The 23032-nt window shown below is 38.0% G+C and overlaps 1 protein-coding gene across 2 annotated transcripts in view; it reads left to right on the top strand.

Moving 5' to 3' along the window:
• Positions 1-23032, top strand: part of LRRC2 (leucine rich repeat containing 2) — a 1468862-nt gene that overhangs the window by 499075 nt on the left and 946755 nt on the right. For both annotated transcript variants that reach the window (XM_044064216.1, XM_044064215.1), the window contains one exon: positions 17891-18131. In XM_044064216.1, the coding sequence (XP_043920151.1) occupies positions 17913-18131 (219 nt within the window). In that variant the 5' untranslated portion in view covers positions 17891-17912. The remainder of the gene's footprint in view (positions 1-17890; positions 18132-23032) is intronic.

A 23032-nucleotide genomic window follows, 5' to 3' on the forward strand; every position in this document is an offset into this window, starting at 1 on the left:
AATTCATTATCTAGCTAGCTGTTGGATAAAGTAGTGTATTTGTGCACTCTAGCAAACACTTATTTTTACATCAAGAGGTCAGTGGATTTTCCATCTAGTGCACTGGGAGGTAGTCTGGTCTGTTTAGGTTGGAGAAACACTTGAGATTTCTGCATGTAGTTTTATTGGCTGGAAGGCTTATTAATCAGCTTATCTTGTTTTTAGAGCCTTTATAAATTCTGTACAACTGAGTGGCTCTTGGTTCATTTGTATAAAGTGAAGTACTTTTACTGAATAGTCACACTTTTATAAGCTGTTTAAAGTACACTGATGTATCTGTATCTTTACATTTGTTTGTGGTGGTATTTCATATCTTTTAAGTTTGTTTGTGGCAGCATTTAACTCTAGACACTCCTTTACTGTGATTTTACATTAGGAGGAATGGGATTATTCATCTAGTGGCAGTAGGTGTTTATCTGGACTCTGAGCTGGGAAGTACACAGAAGTGCTCTAAATGTCTCTTATATACTGTGACTGTACTTTTCAGTTTCTGAAGAAAAAAAAAAGAAAACTGTACTGTCTGCTGCTGCTTTAAGCAGTTAATCGTACTGTATTACATTGCAGCTGTTAGTCATAGGGCTGTTGTCGGTAGCCTGTGTGGTCTCGTTACACTTGGGCTCCAAACCAGCTATTCTACATTAAGAAGGTGATTTTCTGCACCCTTGCAGCAGAAGTGTGCTGATCTAACCTATCTGAGTTGGGGATTGTTGGTGGAACACTTATTGTGTGCTTCCTGATTGGTAGTAGCTTTAAACATGTTTCTCTTTGCTCGTATTTAAGCCACACTTTTGCATGATGCTGGTCTTCACACAGCGGCAGTAGCAGTGCCCTGAATAGATGTCAAAGCCTAGAAGATTAATTTTTCCCTAAACAGCTGTCAGAGAAACCCTTCGAGCCTTTCTGCTGCTCTAAGAGCAACTCAATTGTGCACTATGCAGTGTCACCTTATTGATCATCCTTAGCCTACACAAAGTATAGGTCCGTCTTGCAGTCTCAGTGCTACAAGCACAGTACTGTCAAATTAACCTATTCCCTGCCATAATAAAATGTATAGTAAAACCCTGCTATCATGGATGGGCAATTTTCCATCATCTTTCTGTCCAGCCTGATAGACGTGGGTATCCTGAGGCAATGTAAATATTGTCTCATGTATACTGACAACCACTTACTCCTGAAACAAACAAATACTTTATGTGAGAGATGTAGTTACACTATGAAATTGGAGGCAAAATGCTTACATATGGACAAATTGAATGCCAAACAGGTAGTCAGCACACACACACTTCCTGCACTTAATAAGGACATGACCCAAAAACCCACATACACAGAGGTACTCACTAGTAACTTACCAAAAGATCAGAGGCCTCTTAAATGGAAACCACTTACACACATGACAATGCAAAAAACAACCACAATATATAATAACACACACACCAGTGTCTCAACAAATAACATCACAAAATGAAATGTAATGTATTGGTCATAGGTGACGCCATTGTGAGACACATGGATATTCCCCTCACCATGCTGGATAAGGAGCGGATTACAGTTAGCTGCCTGTCAGGTGCCAGGATCTGTCAAGTCACTCAACCACATGTACCAGTATGACTCCATCATAGTCCATGTAAGGCTGAATGACTTGAGACATACCTCACTAGACTATATGAAGACAGACATGACTGAACTCTCAGACTATGTGTCACAGGCAGGAATAAGCCTAGCCTTAAGCAGTATTCTACCTTCTCTAAAGATGATGCCACAATACAAACAAAAAAATGATAGACTTTAGTAATCGGATTAACTTCTGGTGTTAGTCCAAAGGGATCCAATATCTGTCAGCCTGGGAAGACATAGTCAACAGGCCATACTGGTTTACCAGAGATGTTCTGCACCTATCATCCTCACAACATGACAAAAGCCTCACAAGGTAATCTCAAGGTACTGCTGCTTAATGTTTGGAGTCTAAACAAGAAATTGCACTCCCTCCTTGCTTTGGAAGATGCTGACATTAGTGCAGTCACTGAGATATGGTTCAAAGGCACAGAAAGCACCCCAGCTGTGCAGGCCTACGATGCCTTCTGTACATTCAGAACACAAATTGAGCATGAAAGAACCAAATGAGGAGGTATAACCATCTTCATTAAGGATAAGTACACCTCTAGACTTATCAAGCAGCATGACTCTCTTAAGCTACTTGCCATACAGCCCAACACCTTACCCAGGGGTGATTTTAATTATCCTACCATTGACAGGGAAACATACATAACCACAAACATGCTGGCTCAGAGATTCTTGGACTTTGCCAATGCAAATGCTTTGGAACAGCTAGTCACCATACCCACAAGAGGCTAAAAATTGCTGCATAGTACTCACTAATATGCAAGAGCATTGCCCCCCACCCCTGGTGTGATGTCCTCCATTGTAAGATTGGACCATAAAGCAGGCTCATTCAATGTAATTATAAGCCCAGATACCCAATCAAAAACACTTAAGAATTTTTCAAAGACAGATTGCCTCCTACTAAGTGATGGTATAAGAAGTTCCAAAGCCCCCCCCCCCCCGAATGCAGATAACATGGACTCCTAAGCAGAGGTATACACTTATGCCCTGTATAACCACTTAAGCAGTTGTATAGAATCAGCTATACTTGACCAGATTAAAACCAGGTCTTGCCAAAAAATAAAGCCACCCTGGTGGACCCCTAGTATAAAAAGGCTATACAACAAGAGAAAGAAATTAACAACAAGAGAAAGAAATTAATGTCCAAGAACAAGTGAGAACTGGCTCAGCACAGGATCTTGTCAAGTCCTCCAAAGCTAATTAAGAAGTAAAAATAACATCCTTAGCTAAGGATAATCTCAAGGCGTTCTTTAACTATATCTTAAATCTAAAAAGGAATACCCAGCTATGTGCTGAACTTGATGTGGATGGCACTACCCATGCTCAACTGGAAGTAATAGTCAAACTACTAGCTGACAAATTTGGAGCAAACTTCATCTCCCCTTGTCCCCTCCAGTCATCCCCCAAAGTTTACCTGCCACCATTCCTCAGCCTATTATCTCAAGAGAGCAGGTTATGTTGGCACTCTCCAAGGCATCAGTGGGACCAGACAACATCCCAGGTTGTCTTTTAAACAACTTAAAACATGAACTAGCAGACCCACTTGGATCCCTGTTTAACCACAGCCTGAGAACTGGCTATGTTCCGGTGGAATGGAGGACAGTAATAGTAATCCCGCTGCACAAAGGGGGACCATCACCTGACCCTGAGAATTATAGGCCTATAAGCTTGACTAACCTCATCTGCAAGGCCAATGGAAAGAATTATTATGGATCTTATTAACAAGAGCATAGGTGATCTCCAAAGTCTGGGCCCAACCCAATTTGGAGTTGTTAAAGGTATATCATGCCTTTTAAAAATGGTTGACTTCTTCGAGAAAGTCACCAAGGCCCTGGAGGAGGGAAAAATATGCATGCCACTTGTCTTGACCTAGCCAAGGCATTTAGCACAATCCCCCACTCAGGTATTATAGAGAAACTATCTCAATTGGGAATTAACCCCTACATTACCAAATTGATAGCCAACTGCCTTGCTGATAGGACACATACTGTCAAATCTGGTGACTTCACCTCTAGCAAAGACCAGTCATCAGTGGCGTACCACAGGGTTCTTTGCTGGGCCCCTTACTGCTTGGAATTTATTTCTCAGAAGTCTGGGCAAACTTGGATGGCCTGTGACTGGCCAAGTTTGCTGACAATTGCAAATTAGGAGCAATCACTAAGTTCCCCAGCAGTGTTAATATACTGCAGACAGGGATAATGTAAACAAATGATTGGTGCCAAAGCCACAGAATAAAGCTAAAAGTAAAAAAAATCATTATTATTCCCTTAGGGAAAGATGACATCCCTGCTAATTACATTTTAGAGATCACCCCCTAATTTTAGATCCAGTGATACGTGATCTGGGTACTTAGGTTGATAGCAATGTGAACTTTGACTATCACATATCCATAGTAGTAAGGACATCCATCAGTGTGGCACATTTTATAAGTAAAGGCTTTGCATCTAGATCTAAGAATGTTACAATTCCATTTTACTCGGCCCTCATTAGACCAATAATTGAGTACAATGTTCCCTTTTACATGTACCTCACCAGACAGCTGCAACAATTGCAGAGACCACAGTGGTTTCTCACCAAGAAATTATAGGGTACACAAACCAAGTCTTACAAGGAAAGCCTGAAAGTCTTGTCACTGTATTCTGTCTCCTACAGGTTGCTAAGGGGTGACCTGTGCCTGGCTTACAGGGCAGTCTCTGATCCCACCTTAATGGAAATGTTACACATTCGTAAATCAAACTGCATGAGGATCACTCACTTCAGGGATCTTAACCTAGCATCTGACATGAACAGGTCATGCTGGAGAGATAGATAAATCTCCAGAGACCGGCACTTGTCTGGAACAAGCTTCCAATTCATGTGAAACAGAGCTTCTCCCTGACCCTTTTCAAATGCAGCCTAGATCAATGGATGGATGACCACAAATTCACTCCTGGGGTGGCACCCATGTCCTTCCTGGACAGAGGAAGTCAGTATTAACAACCATAGACCTTTATCTATGTCAAGCTTCACTTACCTAACCACTGACAATTGTTGCAGCTTGGGCTAAATATGGCTAGGCTTGTAAGGGCTCTAGGGCTGTTAGCCTAGTAACCTTTTATGGAGCTATTAAGTATGCAAACCATAATAGTTGAAAGTAGAACCTGCCTATACAGTAAGATTCCAGACAACACCACTGCAGTGGAAATAACTGTATTAAAATGGGGTCTGGGAGCTTCTAGGTCCCCAGAAGCCACAAGAATTCTAGATCATCTGAGATGTATTTTAGAATTTTTTGAACAACCTGTTCATCCAACCATAGCCTGAACAAAAATTAAGATTAAGAAAAGAAATTCAGCTCTTCAACTTTGCTTTTTTCCTACATCCTTTCAAGACACCCCAAATGACCAAGACTATCCCATAATAACTATATTAAGCTGGGCATCTGGGGACTGTTAGGCACACAGTAGCCATGGGGTTATGAATGCTCTGAGGTGCATTTTCGGGCTTTATTCCAATTGTTTGATCCAATGATAGCCTGAACAAAATCATGTGTATGAAAAAGAAATTCAATCTTTCTGTCTTTATTTCATGGAAGAAATAAACTGTATCCAAGTTTTAATGTTCAAAGCTGGCCAAACACCAGTTGACAATCAACTGAGAAAACAGATGGTTCTGAGGATACATATATCATATATGGGAATAGGTAGTCACTTTCTGTGAATCCCTCTCTGGTTTAAAATTGGATTAAAATTAAAGCATAAATACTCACAGTCATGTATTTCAAGCTGCTGCTGCTGTCACATTTATATACAGCATGCCTCCTGACCCCTACCCCCAAAAGATGGCCAACTTCTATGTACCCTACTGATGTCAGACTGGGAAAAACTGAAAAAAAAAATCAAATGCAATATATTTGCTGTCAGACATATATAAATAATGTGCTTATTTACTCTCCCCCAAAATATAGCCACTTGTATATTCATCAGACGTTTGATTGTATAAAAAATTAAAAAATAAATAATTGCAATAATGTTTTCAACTTGTTACCTCTACACAGTACACTGCTCCAATACAAGCTGCAGTAATCCTCTGTACACCACTCTAAAGTTTGTGAAGAAAGTTAGAGGACTAACAATTACACTCTCATCAGCCCAACACAAGATATAGTCGCCTCTGAGATTTGGGAAGAATGCTAAAGAAATAATCACATTGTCCCCATCCCCTCACACAAGAACACAAATCTTCTGTGTACACCTATGAACAGGGCTGGCTTCAGATTAGGTTGGTTTCAGGGCAGAGGCAATTACTAATCCCAAGTCAAAATGGACTCATGCAGCCTTTGTGTGCGGTGGGCTCCTTCACCCAGAAGTTCTGGTCCAGGTATTCTGTGATGTATTTATTTTTCAATATATAAGTGATGATTGTTAAATTGTACAAGTAGCAACAAGGTCAATAACTTTCATCTAGAAAGCCCTGCAAAGCAGTTATAGTCACTTCTATGTAGGATTCAGTCATCTGATTGTGATAAAAGAGGATGACAGTGTAATGAATTTCGCCTTTGCTCCAGACAAATTGTTGCTACACATTAAAATATTACACGGTGCTTCACATAACCACACAAGTCCTGCAAAGCCAAACTAACAAGCAAATAGCAGCAGACAATTAGTCATTTTCCTCTGCAGAAGACAACCATAGCCATTATGCCTACTTTGTTTGTGCATATCAGGTATCTAGTCATACCTCTCAAACTCTTTGTACAAGAAATCTAGACAAAGCCAAAGGACCAAAATCTGGGACAAATTTTAAATATTTCCCTTGTAAACTTAGAAAGTTAATAGAATAATAGGTTTTACATTGGTATGTATTTTCTGATGGACATGAAGTCTGAAACTCAAATGTCTCCCATTATTTAGTGACTTCAGACCTCAATGATTTGCTACAAAATCGCAAATTTTATGATGAACAGACCAAACATAAGAAGCAAAAATTTGAACATTCTGTAAAAACCTGGGCAGTTAAGAGATATGTGTCAAGTAGTCCATCATTTTTCTTACAAATGCACACTACTCCTGCAAAGCCAGGTAGTGACTGTCTAAACCGAGTGAATGACAATTGGCCAGTTACTTTCATCCAACCAACTAACCCCAATCCCCACCCAGCAGTGATAGCCATAATCTGTGATAGATTTGTACTATTATTTCACTTCCACAGTCCGCAAAAACAAGTTGCCACACATTAAAGTACTCCAATCCAAGTTTCTCCACACAAGTCACAAAGCCAGAGAAATATTGCCCCAAAAATCTGGTTTATCACTGCCAGCAGCACTGTAAAAATAATAATAGTCCTTAATCTCACCACATCATTCCCTTCATCTCAAGTGGCCACATAAATCAGAAAGCCAATAATATTGCCAAAATGTCAGGTTTATCACTGCCAGCAATATTGAAAACACAGTAGAAACACTTATCTCACTGGGCCATTCATCTCATGTCAACATTCAATACAAAGCCAGAAATATTGCCATAAATTATCTGGTTGATCAATGCCAGTACAAAAATAGTAATAACACTTAGCTCACCATGACTTGCTCTTTTCTATGTCCAGAATTGTGCAGGATGTCCCTAATTTAATTTTATTCTATAAAAAAAAAAGACCTCTTTCAGGAGGCTTTGTGCCTACAGTTAAATGTTGCAAGGTCTCTACTCCCATTTCCTCACAACATTTAAGGCTAACGTAAACCTGAATATTGTCAATTCAACTGGACCCCCCAAGAGTACACTGTGTCGTGTACACATTTTAATTTGGTTGGGGTACCTTCTTTATTTTTTAGAGCAAAGAAACATTGCTATACAAATTAGTAAATGGGCAAAAAGCATCCCTAAAAGTACAGAGCTCTAGGTGGTCACCTAGTTTGCCTGTGCATATGGCCAGCCCTGCATTTAACACAATAATGAGGACGTCTTTTTTAAATTTATTGCATAGCAAATTTGAGAAACAGGTAAATGTATTAGTTATCTAAAGCTATTTTAAGTACAATTAAAAAAATACACAGTTAAGATGGATTCAACTAACATTCCATAATGAGCTAGCCATATGAAACAAGTAACAGTGGGTGGTTGGACTGACAAAAACATCTTTCTATTGGTACAGGAATTGTTTCCAAAATACAATGTAGATATTGCCTCAGTAATAATCAGGATTTCTGCAAAGATCTCTTGGGAAGGTATCACAGGCTGCCCTGCCTAGAACCGTAGATCCCTCTACACTAGACAGTTGGATGGCATGAGTCACAACACAGAATTTATGGCTTCACAATGAATGTTTGGGAAATCTAAGAATGATACTAAGCAATGATGTGAACTGAATTCATTACTGATAAAAAAAACCTGCTTATGCTCAAGCAGGTTAGCAATCCCTGGCTTTCTTATGTTTCAGGATATAACACATAATGCTTTCTGGCTGTTGTGCATACTTAGAAATAGTAATAATGATATAGTCAATAAGAACAATAATATACATTTGGGATCTGTGTCATTACTGATATAGTCTATATTTTATTAATAAGAATGTTTTACGTTGTGCACCAGTGATGACCTGCAAATTCTAATGATATTAACTGAGTGACAACAGAGCAGTCTGTGCTACTTTTTCTGGAAACATGCTAATGTCTTGATGATCCTTGCCCAGAGCTAATAAACAAGAAATACATTGGTTTCTTTTTCTTACAAAATTGCCTGTGATCTTCTTCTCCTTACATCTAAATTACTACAGATTTTTTCCACCCAGTTCAATTTTTTTTTCAGGTAGACTCACCTAACTCTTACTACTATATGTTTTTTTGGCTTTGTAATGCACAGGAACAGCTTAAGTTCCATGCACTATAAAAATCATTAACATAATCCAGGATGTTATGTGTTCTCAACATGGACATCAGAATTCACCTTTCCTGTTTTACTCGAGGCAAATTTCTTGACATCCATGTTTCAAATGCATCACAATCATCTTTGTAAGTAAAACAGTTTTGTCAGTAAGATACATGCACACAAAAGCTGGTAACAAAAGCAGCATAGTGCATCTATCTAAATGCAATATTCAGCACAAAATATGAAAACAATTATTGCAGAAAACCAATTCAGTTAAAGTAACTGTCATGCAAGTGGCAGATATTAAAGTCCAAAATAAATGCCTCAAAATTTCCAGAACAGGTCGAAGAAAGGTATCTGATTACGTTGCTTGCTTTATTTTACTGCCAATTGTATATATAATGGCTTGTTTATGTTTCTTAAAATTATATTTCCTTATTGACACATCTGTCCTAGTTGAACCACAATTTATGCGTTAACTGCTGGTATAAGAGTAGCATAAAGGTTAAGGCATTTACCTGATAGAAACAACATGCAGGGCTTGATTCTCACCTCTAAGAGAACTTGGTTAGGCTTAAAATGGCTCACAACAGCAGTTAATCTAGCAATTACCTATGGATCTATAACCGTTATAGCAATCTCTGTTGTACTAAAAACTGCCTAGTACATTTTGTTATCACTCCTCATAAAGTGTGGTCATGCTGTTTTAAAGCATGGAGGTGTTGTATCTATTAATAATTTAAAGACAAGCTTATAATAACATGGGTATTTGCTCCACCAGTCAGACTAAGAAAATTAAGAAAATTTTTTTATATTGCACTTATCAAAATTTACCGTTTAGAAGATACTAAACTTAACCATGGACCTGACACTTCATTTTTTCAAATTCTAACCATTCCGTAAAACCTAACATGAAAGGTATCAGCTCCTCTCATATGAGTATTAGCTACAATAATAATATTAAGTGAGCTTCACTAGAAGCCAGCATTCTGGAAGAATATTCAGCCAGCCTCATAATAGCAGAATCTTGTTTCAAAGATGAAATATGTCTGTTCCTTTGTATATGACAGAACTATTTATTCTTCAATAACAGCATTTTTCAGCATGGACTACACAAAACTTCCTAAATAGAGGCAAAACACCATATACTCTTGTTACCACAGCACTTTAAAAATACAGTAAAAAGCTTTTTATTGTTGTTTTATTTGTTTGTGAAATTCTCTGCATGACAAATTGAGAATTTTCATTACTTCCAGTTGTTGAAAATGTAAAGGTAAGGCAAAATGTTTAGTATCCCAAGTAACAATTGGTGTATACCCCAATCTACTTAGAGGTACTATAAATCCACCATCTTCAATAAAATACTGGAAAAATCTTATAGATATAATTTACCTAGGGTGTGAGAAAAATCATACTTATGAAAGATATACTCGGACAGAGTGAACAAAGAATAGATAGATATAAGGATTTTATATTACAAATTAAAGCAAATTTCCATTTAAATTAATCATGTTTATTGCATTATTTTTTTGCAACCTGGAGCTTTTCTCCTCGGGTCTCCACTGAAAATGGGCTATTAGCCCAGTTGGACTAACCCGGTTAACAAATGTCAATAAATAAATAAAAAAACATAAAATCTGCCAGCCATGTTGATGTGACTTCTCCTTGTTAGATGTCTTCTTCTCAAATATGCATTGTACCTTTCTGAGCACTACAATATGTCCTAGTGCACTAACTCATCCAGTTTAGTCATTCGTAAGGCTTACAGTGTAACTGGTATTCACTTTGGAGAGAGAATTTTCTGATAGCAAGGATGCATCCATTCTTATGGAACTATTCACTGTGGGCTGGGACCATATATTTAGGTAACTCTTAGTGGAGCAATAAATATTCCAAAACTTATTAATTCCTATCCAGAATCATTTGTTAATATACTGAAATTTGATTGTGAAGAACATTACACTTGCAATACAACTGGTCAAGTATATTCAATTTTTTTGTTTGTGGACAGGTATGTACTGGCCAAAAATAGAAAAAGAAAATCAAAATTAAGTAAATAAGAACATATACATAGTATTAGGAATAACATATGTGAAAATTCAGTTGTAGAATGTATTGTGAGTAAACACTGAATAACTTTTAGTGTATTTAAGATATGTAATTTTAAATATATTAATGTGGAAGAGAGAAGCAGATTACGTTTAGAGAAGCTATTACTTAAAAATGAAGCAGACTCAATTTTAAAATTAAACACTGTTTCATTTTGTGTTGAACACTGAATTAAATGGGAGGCTTTTAACTACATAATTGACTAAATTAGCCTGGGCATTTTTAAGTTAATAAATATAACCATTTAAATAACTTTTTTGTATTGCTTGTTTTTTTAGGTCTGCGAATTTGTTCTTGTGCCAAAGCATTAGATGTTCATAGAATAGATGTCCCACTAGACAAGTCGTGGTTTATTCTACTATTGTTGTTATTATTGCAGTCTTATGATAGTTGATTGATGGCTACTGGGTGAAATGTTATTTCACCAGCTGATTCTCCAAGACATTTGTGGAATAATTCTAATAGTCAAATAAGTTTGGATGAATCCTTATGCACAGCTTCTTTGGTTTACGTGTACAGAATATTATCTTAGAATCTAAGAATGGTGATTGCATTCTTGAGAAAATATTCACTGAAATAAAAGTAAGATATAATGGCTTTTTGACTTATTAAAACCTGCTACACTTGTGGCTTTCATGAATCAGTACAAGGTATGATTTATAAGTTACAATGCATTTAATAACAAATGAAGTAAAACTTTTTTGGACGTTATTATTTGGGAAAAATATAAAGAACTGGACAGTTCCCAAAGAGGCTTACAAAATGTTAAGAGCTCTATTATACTTTTTATGTTGGTGATACAGTAGAGAGAAGATTTCAGGGGAAAAGACAATTGTGTGTACATAAGTGTGCAATGCAATGGGTGCAGATATGCAATGAGCATGATAGGGTTATGAAAGCATAAGGAAAAACATGAAGAGACATATGGACATATTTCAACATGGCTCTCATACTTGCAGTTAGAAGTTTGAAAAACTGCAATAATGAAAAAAAATAAAAAAGACTAAATGGAAATTGTTAGCATGTAAAAAATAATCTGGAGAGACAGATTTTGGTGATTCTAATAAACAAATGTGCATGGAAGCAGAAACAAAGAAGGGAAAACCACAGGAGTGGTTGGGTGAACAGAATAGGAATTGAGACAGTTTCTATATGACTGCAGATGGAGGTAGCACATCAGAGGAGTAAGAATATACATTTGTAGCAGCAGAGAGACAAGTAAACCTAGTATGGAAGAATGCAAATAGGTTTCATCCTTGCCAATAGCACACTTTTTGAATGCGGAGTTGTGCTTCAGGAGGTCAGATCAACATTTAATCAACAGAAGGAAAGAATAGATTAACTGAAGTGCATTTTTTCTGATTCATTGGATGTTAGTGATTGCCTGTTGGAATATTTAATGCTCTTGAATTTTTGGATAGTAAACTGTGCACTAAGGATAATTTGGTGTTAAGTTTATGAGGGCTAGATGACACTAATGTAATTATTTCAGTATTGTCCTTGGGACTGAATTTTATACCTAAAAATGCTCCTATATAGAGCAAAACATTCTCTCTCTCTCTCTCTCTCTCTCTCTATATATATATATATATATATATATATATATATATATACTTTTTTTGCAATCCTAGAACAGCTATAACAATACCTGGTAGCACTCTTAGCACACAACCATCTCTTTCACAAAAATAAATAAATACATAAAAATCATCATCATCTTCTTTCGGCTGTTCCCATTAGGGGTCACCACAGCAGATATCTGTTTCCATTTCTTCCTGTCCTCTGCATCATGCTCTTTCACACCAACCGCCTGCATGTCCTCTCTCACCACATCCATAAACCTTATCTTAGGCCTTCCTCCTTTCCTCTTACCTGGCAGCTCCATCCTTAGCATCCTTTTCCCAATATACCCAGCATCCCTCCTCAGCACATGTCCAAACCAACGCAATCTCACCTCTCTTGCTTTGTCTCCAAACTGTCCAACCTGAGCTGACCCTCTAATATACTGATTCCTAATCCTGTCCATCCTAGTCACACACAGTGCAAATCTTAACATCTTTAACTCTGCCACATCCAGCTCTGACTCCTGCCTTTTCGTCAATGCCACCATCTCCAACCCATATAACATAGCTGGTCTCATTACCCTGTTGTAGACCTTTCCTTTCACTCTTACTGGTACTTGTCTGTCACAAATCACTCCTGACACTCTTCTTCACCCATTCCACCCTACCTGTACTCTCTTCTTCACCTCTCTTCCACACTCACCATTACTCTGAACTCTTGATCCCAAGTACTTAAACTCATCCACCTTTACCAACTCAACTCCCTGCATCCTCTCCATTCCTCTACCCTCCCTCACATTTACACACATATATTCTGTTTTAGCCCTGCTGACCTTCATTTCTCTCCTCTCTAAAGTATATCTCCACCTCTCCAGGGTCTCCTCAACCTGGTCCCTACTCTCACTACAAATCACAATGTCATCTGCAAACATCATAGTCCATGGGGCCTCCTGTCTGATCTCATCTGTCAACCTGTCCATCACCACTGCAAATAAGAAAGGGCTCAGAGCTGATCCTTGGTGTAATCCCACCTCCACCTTAAATGTATCTGTCACTCCCACCGCAGTCCTCACCAATGTCACACTACCCTCGTACATATCCTGTACCACTCTTACATACTTCTCTGCCACTCCCAACTTCCTCATAAAATACCACAACTCCTCTCTAGGCACCCTGTCATATGCTTTCTCTAAGTCCACAAAGACACAATGCAACTCCTTCTGACCCTCTCTGTATTTCTCCAACAACACTCTCAGAGCAAATATTGCATCTGTAGTGCTCTTTCCTGGCATGAAACCATACTGCTGATCACTAATCATCACCTCCCTTTTTAACCTAGCTTCCACTACTTTTTCCCATAACTTCAAGCTGTGACTCATCAATTTTATCCCTCTGTAGTTACTGCAGCTCTGCACATCACCCTTATTCTTAAAGATATGTACCAAAACACTTTTTCTCCACTCCTCAGGCATCCTCTGACTTTCCAAAATTTCATTAAATAATCTGGTTAAAAATTCCAATGCCATTTCACCTAAGCACCTCCATGCTTCCACTGGTATGTCATCTGGGCCAACAGCCTTTCCATTCTTCATCCTCTTCATAGCTGTCCTTACGTCCCTCCTTGCTAATCTGTTTCACTTCCTGATTCACTATCCCCACATCATCCAGCCTTCTCTCTCTCACATTCTCTTCATTCATCAGCCCCGCAAAGTACCCTTTCCATCTCCTCAACACACTCTCCTCACTTGTGAGTAGGTCTCCCTCACTATCCTTTATCACCCTTACCTGCTGCACATCTTTCCCAGCTCTGTCCCTCTGTCTAGCCAATCGGTACAGGTCCTTTTCTCCCTCTTTAGTGTCCAATCTCTCATACAACTCTCCATATGCCTTATCCTTAGCCTTCGCCACCTCTCTCTTTGCCATGCGTCTCATCTCCTTATACTCATGTCTACTTTCTTCATCTCTTTGACAATCCCACTTTTTCTTCGCAAGCCTCTTCCTCAGTGTACTCTCCTGTACTTACTCATTTCACCACCAGGTCTCCTTGTCCTCCTTCCTCTGTCCAGATGCCACACCAAGCACCTTTCTAGCAGTCTCCCTTACTAGCTCTGCTGTAGTTACCCAGCTATTCGGAAACTCTTCACTGCCTCCCAGTGCCTGTTTTAACTCTTCCCTGAACTCCACCTCACAATCACCCTTTTTTAACTTCCACCATTTAATCCTTGGCACTGCTTTCACACTCCTCCTCCTCTTCTTGATCACCAACATTATCCTACAGACCACCATTCTATGCTGCTTAACTACACTTTCCCCTGTCATCACTTTACAGTCTCCAATCTCCTTCAGACTGGCCCTCCTACATAGGATATAATCCACCTGTGTGCATCTTCCTCCACTCTTGTATGTCACCCTATGCTCCTCCCTCTTCTTAAAATACGTATTCACCACAGCCATGGCCATCCTTTTCGCAAAATCCACAACCATCTGACCTTCTGCATTCCTCTCCTTAACACCATACCTACCCATCACTTCCTCATCCCCTCTGTTCACTTCACCAACATGCCCATTGAGGTCCACTCCAATCACTAGTCTCTCACCCTTGGGTACACTCACCACCACTTCATCCAACTCACTCGAAAATTTTTCTTTCTCATCCATTGCGCACCCAACTTGTGGCGCATATGCACTAACAACATTCAACATTACAGCATCAATTTCAAGCTTCATAAACATCACTCTATCAGACACTCTCTTCACCTCCAAAACACTCTTGGCATACTGTTCCTTTAGGACAACCCCTACCCCATTACTCCTGCCATCCACACCATGATAGAACAATTTGAACCCACCTCCTATACACCTGGCCTTACTTCCCTTCCATCTGGTCTCTTGCACGCACAATATATCAACCTTCCTTCTCTCCATCCTATCAGCTAGCTCTCTCCTTATACCAGTCATACTGCCAACATTCAAAGTTCCTACCCTCACTACTACACTCCTAACCTTCCTCCTCTCTTCCTGCCTTTGGGCATGCCTTCCCCCTCCTCTTCTCCTTCGGCCAACAGTAGCCCAATTTCCACCAGCACCTTGTTGGCTAACAGTACTGGTGGCGGTCATTGTTAACCCGGGCCTCGACCGATCTGGTATGGAAATATGAAATGTTCTCCACATAAGTAATTTGGCAGAGGTTTTATGCCGGATGCCCTTCCTGACATAACCCTCCCCATTTATCCGGGCTTGGGACCGGCACAAAGAAATGCACTGGCTTGTGCATCCCCAGTGGCTGGGTTAAATAAATACATAAAAATTAAATAATTTTGTATCTCTTTTATATAATATTTCCTGCTTAAGGAGTTAAGATAGTTCATTGTTTCTAGCTGTTCTAAATGTGAGTCAAACTGGTTAGCATTCCAAGTAACATCAGGTGGGCATACTACACTGTGTAGAAATGTGTACTGCTTGTCTTCATTCACAATTAAATTATTGGAAAAATCTTATTCATAAAATTTACCTGTGCTATCAGAAAAAAAAAAAACATAATCATGGAGGATGACAGCCCCAGGTGGATATGGTGAACAAAAAAAAAACAGATAGGTTTTCATGCTACAATTTAAAGGAAATTCCCAAGGCCTGTTATGTCAGCCCTAATGATAGTAACTTCTCATTGTTAAATATTTGCATCACAAATATTGATCATAGATTTCTGAATAAGGTAGTAGCTCTCAATATGCTAAGTAATCACTGCCCTGTATCTACAGATTGGTTATTCAAAAGCCCTATGGCTGGACTGGTATACATTTTAGAGAGCTAATTTCCTCCTTAATTATGGAACTCTTCTGTGTGGATTCCAACCCTCTATTTAGGGACGCTAAACTTCTAGTGGTCCTCTTTCAGCTAGTTGGCTATTCAACAGGTTAGGTGAGAGTTGACTCTGGTAGAAGAGAAACATTACAAAGCAAGGTTTTCAAAGTTCTCTTTGTAAAGCTCTATTTTTGCAGTGTTTTAGTCAGTGCGTACTAATTATTTCCCAGTATGTTGTCATGAATGCTATTGTTGTGCCATATGGTATTAACACTGTATGTGCCAATGTTCTTTGGACATGGATGAGAAGGAGGCACTGACCAGCTCACATACTTGGTTAAAAAATTATAATTAAGCAAAAAAAAAAATAAGAATTCATTTTTAAAAGAAGTATAAGAAGATGAAAAATGTCATTTGCATCAACAACTCACATTTGTTGTTAAGTAGTTTAAGTGGTTCCTAAGAAGACAACAGAGTAACCAAAAGTCTCAGCTATTAAATATGAGATTTTTTGCCGGTGTGTAAGTGCAGCTTAGCGGGACCTCCTCAAATCCTGTAATACAACATGAGGGGAGAAAATACCATTAGAGAAGCTAAGAGAATATCATAGCATCTTATATCATGTTATGATGAAATATTTTCCCTGGTACCTGAAAGGTTGAAGAAATTTCAAGAAAAGATTTAATTGAAATATGTAAGGTGCTTAATTATCATTAGTGTGCTGGGATCAATGGAGCAATACATAAGGATATCACAGAATTTGTCTGTTGCAATCTGTTCAACCTCAAAATCTAGAAATGAAGTACTTGCACTGGTGTCTTCTATAAGACTGACGCATCTACTCACAACTCTGTCACATAGACATTTCCAAGTTGTTTGTGCATATGATTTCTGTAGTATCATGGCATGTCCCTGAAATACATCTGATGGAGTGAGTTTTAAATTTAGGCAGCAGTACAAATATTCAGTACAAATATTCATCGCTACAAATATTTATTTATGATGGTATGTTATATATAAATAAGGTCTCCTGTAAAACATCTATAAAATAGACTACGCATGTTTAATGTCACCCTCCGCATCTAGCAGAGTCATGTTCTTCTCCTGCAATGCATTAACTGAATTACTTTGGATATTTTCAGTACCAGTTATATACCAATAGAGGTATAGACATTTTGGAATCAGCAAAGAAACAAAGGAAGACGATATGTGCATACACTTACTTGCCTATATAAAGTTTTCATTTTTTACATTCAGGTTAGCCCACACTGATGACATGGAAGAAAAACTGTCTCACACTTCATATTTAATAATAGCTAGTTATAAGTAAAGACAGCTATTTACACACGGTAGATGAAAAGAAATAAGCAAAACTTGAAAGAAAATAATACCTGCAAATTATTGTGCTGACTACAGATAACTACATGTGATTAGCCCCATAATTAGATATTGTATGTCATGTCAGTATAGAAAGTATTGCTTCAGAAATGCAAAATGTGTCAACACTATTTTGAAAAAACAATGCAAGGGCAGGCAACTGTTGTTCTAAGAATTCGTAAGGGACCTGAATGATACTTCTAATAACATGATATGGTGTCAAAGTACTAAATGGGATGTCTTCCACCAAAACATGAGTCTCAGCCTGCAGAGCACCCTAAGACAAAATGAAAATTTCCTTAAAAATGACAGGGTGCAGTCCTATACCATGAACAGACACACACACACACACACACACACACACACACACACACACACACACACACACACACACACACACACACACACACACACTCAAAAAATATGCAAACTCCTATCAGTAGTACTTGTAATCTGTACATTTCTTATAAATATTTAATGCTGAAATATAAATGCATCCTAAGTTTAATGGTCTGTGATTTAATTTTCCTTTCTTTTCAGGCTAAAGAAAGAATGGACAGATATGGTTGAGGGCAAACTGAGGGCTATCCGAAGGGCAAATCAAAAAGAGAGTGCTATGAAAAGCAATGTGACCAATGAAGTGAATGCAGACCTCAGCATTATTCAAAGTTCACAAAATACATCCTTGCAGTCTGAAAATGTGATGCATGAAAAGCCTTACCTGCCCTCCAAAACAACAGAAAAACATTTAATTTTTGAATTGTATGGAGAAAATTGGGTGGTAAGTGTGATCTATTTTGACAGTATTTTCATATATTCTTCCTTTATGTTGAGCAAAAGTTCAGTCTTGCTTTCTGTAGACGTGAGAGTACCATAATAAGAAATTAAACTGTGGCTTTGTGGCTCTCAAAGATGCTGTCAGCAGTGGTCTTTATATAGCATACTAAAAGACATTCTGTAGCTCATGAGTAGTGATAGCTAAGGAAAGCAGATTAAAAAGAGTAATGCTAAAAGTGATTTTACTTATTTAGTAATAAAGCTTTGAAGTCCACAGTTACTGTTAAAGGCAGGGGGTTATTGTCTGCATAACAAAGGTTAGTGATAACATTTCTAGTAGTTCATCACAGAAGATTAAAGCTATAAGCTGTGAATAAGTTTTGTCTTGTGATCATGCATTTCATTGCTTCAGTCTCTAATTGCCTGCTGTGTGACTCTAAGCAAGTCACTTAACCAGGCAGAGCTCCCAGGACACCCATGAAAAGATTGCAAAATAAAGGGCTTTAGCATGTCTTTTTCTAAGCTGTACAAGAACCAACATTCTACCAAGTCTAATATAGTGTGGTTGTCTGATAGTATTAGTCAATGTAATATTTAGTCCAATCAATCGATGGCCTATGTTATAAAGAGCTTTGGTTACAGGAGATTCCATGATTAGGGAAATACGGACCTGCTACTATTGATAAATAGGTATCAAGTCATTGTCTCTTGCCTTTGATGGCGCAGTTTAACTGACACCAAGAAGCTCTGTATGATCTCAGCTTCACCATTATTAAAGTCATTTTTCGTTTCTAGTGCCTCACCTTTACAACCCCCCCCCCCACACACACACACACACACACACACACACACACACACACACACATTTGATACCCTATTGGCTAATTAATTTCCCCATTACTCTCTGGGTAAGAACATTGTGTGAGAGCCAAGCATGCAAGGAATGATACCATCATCCATGGAGGGGTCATGAATTATCAAATTAAGCTCCAACTCACTCTACACACATGCTTAGTAGAGCTCCCCAGAATTAACATGCAATGGGCATTGCATATCAAATTGAGCTGTAACTCACTCTCCACACATGCTCAGAAGTACTCCCCAGAGTTAACATGCAATGGGCATAGGGCAGGACTGCCACTCACTTCCATAAATGATGTACTCCTGCAGACATCCCTGCACCCTGGATCAAACCTCATCCTCGTGTAGATTCTCCAGTCTCTCACAAGAATCTCATACAAAGCTACAAATTGTTAATCAGCTATCCCACTCTGCCACCTAGGAGAGATGACAGGAGCAGTTCCTTCTTTCTTATTCTGCCCCCAAGGAATCCACCAGCACCACGGCCAGTAATCAAACCTCTGTCACATGGGTAGTAGTTAGGGTTTTATCCCTCAATACTATATAGCTGAATAACATTAGGTATAAATTGATTTGTATTATGACAGACTTAAAAGACCATGAAAGGCTTTCCTTAAATCATATGATAATTATATCCTCTGATATCACTATGCTTGCCACACCTAAGGAATTTCAAATAGCTGTAGTAGCTCTAACCCTATCAGGTTCCTTATCTTTTAAGAAGTTTTAGAGAAGTCTGTCTATATAACAGCTGGCTAAAACACTGCTCTTATACTCATGGCTGCTCTACTATATCATTCTGGGAAAACGGTAGGGGATGCAAGTTTTTGGTATGATATAGTATTCATTTCAATTATGATAGCACCAAACTCTTGCCTTCTAAACTGACTAGATGGAATATATGTTGCAATCTTGTACGCAGACTCACAGTGATCTGATTGCCTATGCACTCTTTCTTACTGTTTTAACTTACCATCAAGAAGTAACTGTTTTTGCATCATGTCACATCCTCTTGCACCCCCATAATATGGGGAGTTTTCCTCTCTATAAGTTACTAAATACACTAACTTTGGGCATGAACTGACATGGGCCAATGGGAATGTAGTATTCTCTTTATGGTGATAGTATAACCTTAAAGGGTAGTATATTTAGAAATCAGGGGTGTGGGTGTAGAGTCTACACATCAAGGCTGTAGATATATCCCGTCCTCTTGCAAACTATAATGGGGTTACATACTGTAAGATGAAAGAATGAGACAGTATAAAATGGCATCTGGGCAGTAGTCAACTCATCCAAAAATTCAATATAAATCTGACCAGACTTAGTAAGCATTTTTGATAAATCTCCCTTCACATCTGTTTTTGACCTGATACTTTTATTACCACTGTTTACTTTATACTGTGCAGTGCAAGGTGCCTTAACAATAAAACTGTCAATGTCAGCATTAGCTTAACCATGCCCATGCAAAACAATGTAGCAGGGTAACTTAAATGTAGTTTGGTCCTGACTAGCTTCCATGACTTATCCCCTTCTATTAGATACCACAACTCTAGAATTACGAGGATAAATAAGGGTCTATCAGTTTATGTTAAAGCTAGCATGTCATCATCTTTAATGTTAATCTGCATTCATCTTGAGATTGACTCTATCAAGTTTCGCTCAAAACTCTAACACAATGCAGTTTTTAACTAGCTGATATGATAAGGTTAGGTACCTTTGTATGAGCTGCTTGAATCAATCTATGTTCCTTCTTATGGATGATCTAACCTTTCTCACTCTTACCTAATACCATTATATGTCTTCTAGAAAATCAGGCACCAAGCTTTTGAATCAGTCATTTTGACAGGTTATATTTAAGCAGTTAATTTTCCAGCTCAGTGGAGCACATCTTAGACACGTTAGTCTTGCATTCAGGAGTTTGTAGACTCGACAGTGAAGCCCTGTATAGCTTAGGATTCTTGGACCATATCTACATCTTGTTTACTTTGTACATTCTTAAAAAAATATAGTGTTTCCAGGGTTACCTATTACAAAATTCTAAAAAGCTAATTTTGGTGTTACAAAATGTTGAACTGAGTGCTACAGAGTGGGTCAAGAAAAGTGACGCCTAGGACATAAATAATTGCTATATCATATTGTTTAATCAGCTATATTCACATATAGCTGAACATATTCTAGACGTAAATATTCTAAGCAATCAAGCTCTGTGCTAAAAAATATCATAGGAGGGTATAAAACAGGAATCCCATCTTTACTTACCATTTTGCTTTAGTCTGTTTACTTGTTAACAAATTAAGTGAAATTGTCTTTCACTGACCCTTTTCTTTATATCTCAAGTCACAAGGGCAAATACAGAACATACATGGACAGTTTAGTTCAGTCAATCAACCATGGACATTCACTGCTTTCCACTGAAATGTTGACAGCTTGCTCTAAAACATAGCTGGGCTACTCAAGGTACAGGAATGGAGCTAGTGCCACATGGGAGTTCACTCATTATATCCGACAAATTCCTGAGGTATTTGTATGGCTCAGACTTACAGTCCTAGTGTGTGCACTGTTTCTATCAAAGGTAGTCTTGCATTTACCAGGGAAATACCCTTGTACTTACCTCATTATCTCATGCTGTAAATTTTGAAATGAATTTTACAAGTGAAGATCTTTAAACTGTAATAGTTAAACATTTATTAAACTGTATATTAACATTCAGCATTTCCTTTAAAGTGATTAGGTGGTATTCACTTGTGAGTTAAATATGGAGCAATTTCACTTGACATAAAAGCTCCATGAGATGAGCTAAGGACATAATACTTCATGCATCCTTTTTAGTTTGGGACTAATCAAACTTTATGGTAATGTAAAATCAAGACAGAACACTGGGCGTTTTGGCACTCAATTTGATTTTTCTGTTAGATTTATAGCACACTTTTCTCAGAACTGACTAATAAGAGAGAGTAGTTCACAGGGAAAGTTAAAACATCTTTCATTAAAGTTGCACTTTTTTTCAGTTCTGCTGAACATTATTACTTACAAAATGAAAACAGCTGAACCAAATTACATAGGGGTTAGGCAGTGCTGTTGGTACAAAGAGGAAGAAAGAGCCAGTGATCAAATATCAGAAAATGCTGTCCAGGACAAAAGCCTAGTCTTGAAGGTGTGAAAAACTGAAAGGCTGCCAGCCCAGCTAGATAGAATTTTGTAGATAATTCTATGTCATTGTAAATATTAATATAATCCACAGGGTGTTTTACAAATGTAAGAAAACTAAATGTAAGAAAAACTGTGTTATATGTTCTGAACTTCAAAAATGCAACCACAGTGCACCCTGCTGGAAGAAGACTGATAAAGTAAAGCATTTTATGACTGTTTGATCTCAGGGCTTGGAGGCAGGATGCCTGGATAAAGGAATTCTTTCTATTGTCTTAGGACAAGAGTTAATTGCTAGATTTTACATGTATAATGTCTTTTACTGCATTGGCTTCCTGACCAGGTACAAGCTTACTAAGAAATGTAAATTTAGAGTTTCTGGTAGCTTGGGAACCAGAGAAGTGTCAAGAATGATGTAATCTAAAATGAGTAAACAGTGATGTATTATCAATGTAAGAGATCTCAGAGAGAAAGAGATAGCATTTTGCATTTGTCTTCAGAATTGACATCACCAGCACTTGCTTGCTCTGTATGTAAGTAGGATCTTAGACTTTAGTATTTCTCTTAGAAATAGATAGAAAATTGTAAGATTAGACTAGCTGTTTTCTATATGTATGTCAGACTATTCTATGGTATTATTTTAAGCATTTTCCTGTGATCTCTGAACTCTTGACTAGCACTGTGTTGAATTGAGAAGCTTTGTCTTGTATTCTTATTACTTATTATTAAATATTTTTAAACCTTTCAACTGTGGCTGTTTTGTGTAGTGATAATTTAAGCTCTAGAGTACTTGCATGTATTTAGTGATACTGTACTAAGCCACTCCAATAGCCTTAAAAGTTCTGGTCACACTTACTATTTGGATAATAGTATTGCACGGTAAACTTGGACACCCTT

The sequence above is a fragment of the Protopterus annectens genome, chromosome 2.part2, assembly GCF_019279795.1.
Source record: "Protopterus annectens isolate FY-2018-M chromosome 2.part2, PAN1.0, whole genome shotgun sequence".
Classification (NCBI taxonomy): domain Eukaryota; kingdom Metazoa; phylum Chordata; order Ceratodontiformes; family Protopteridae; genus Protopterus; species Protopterus annectens.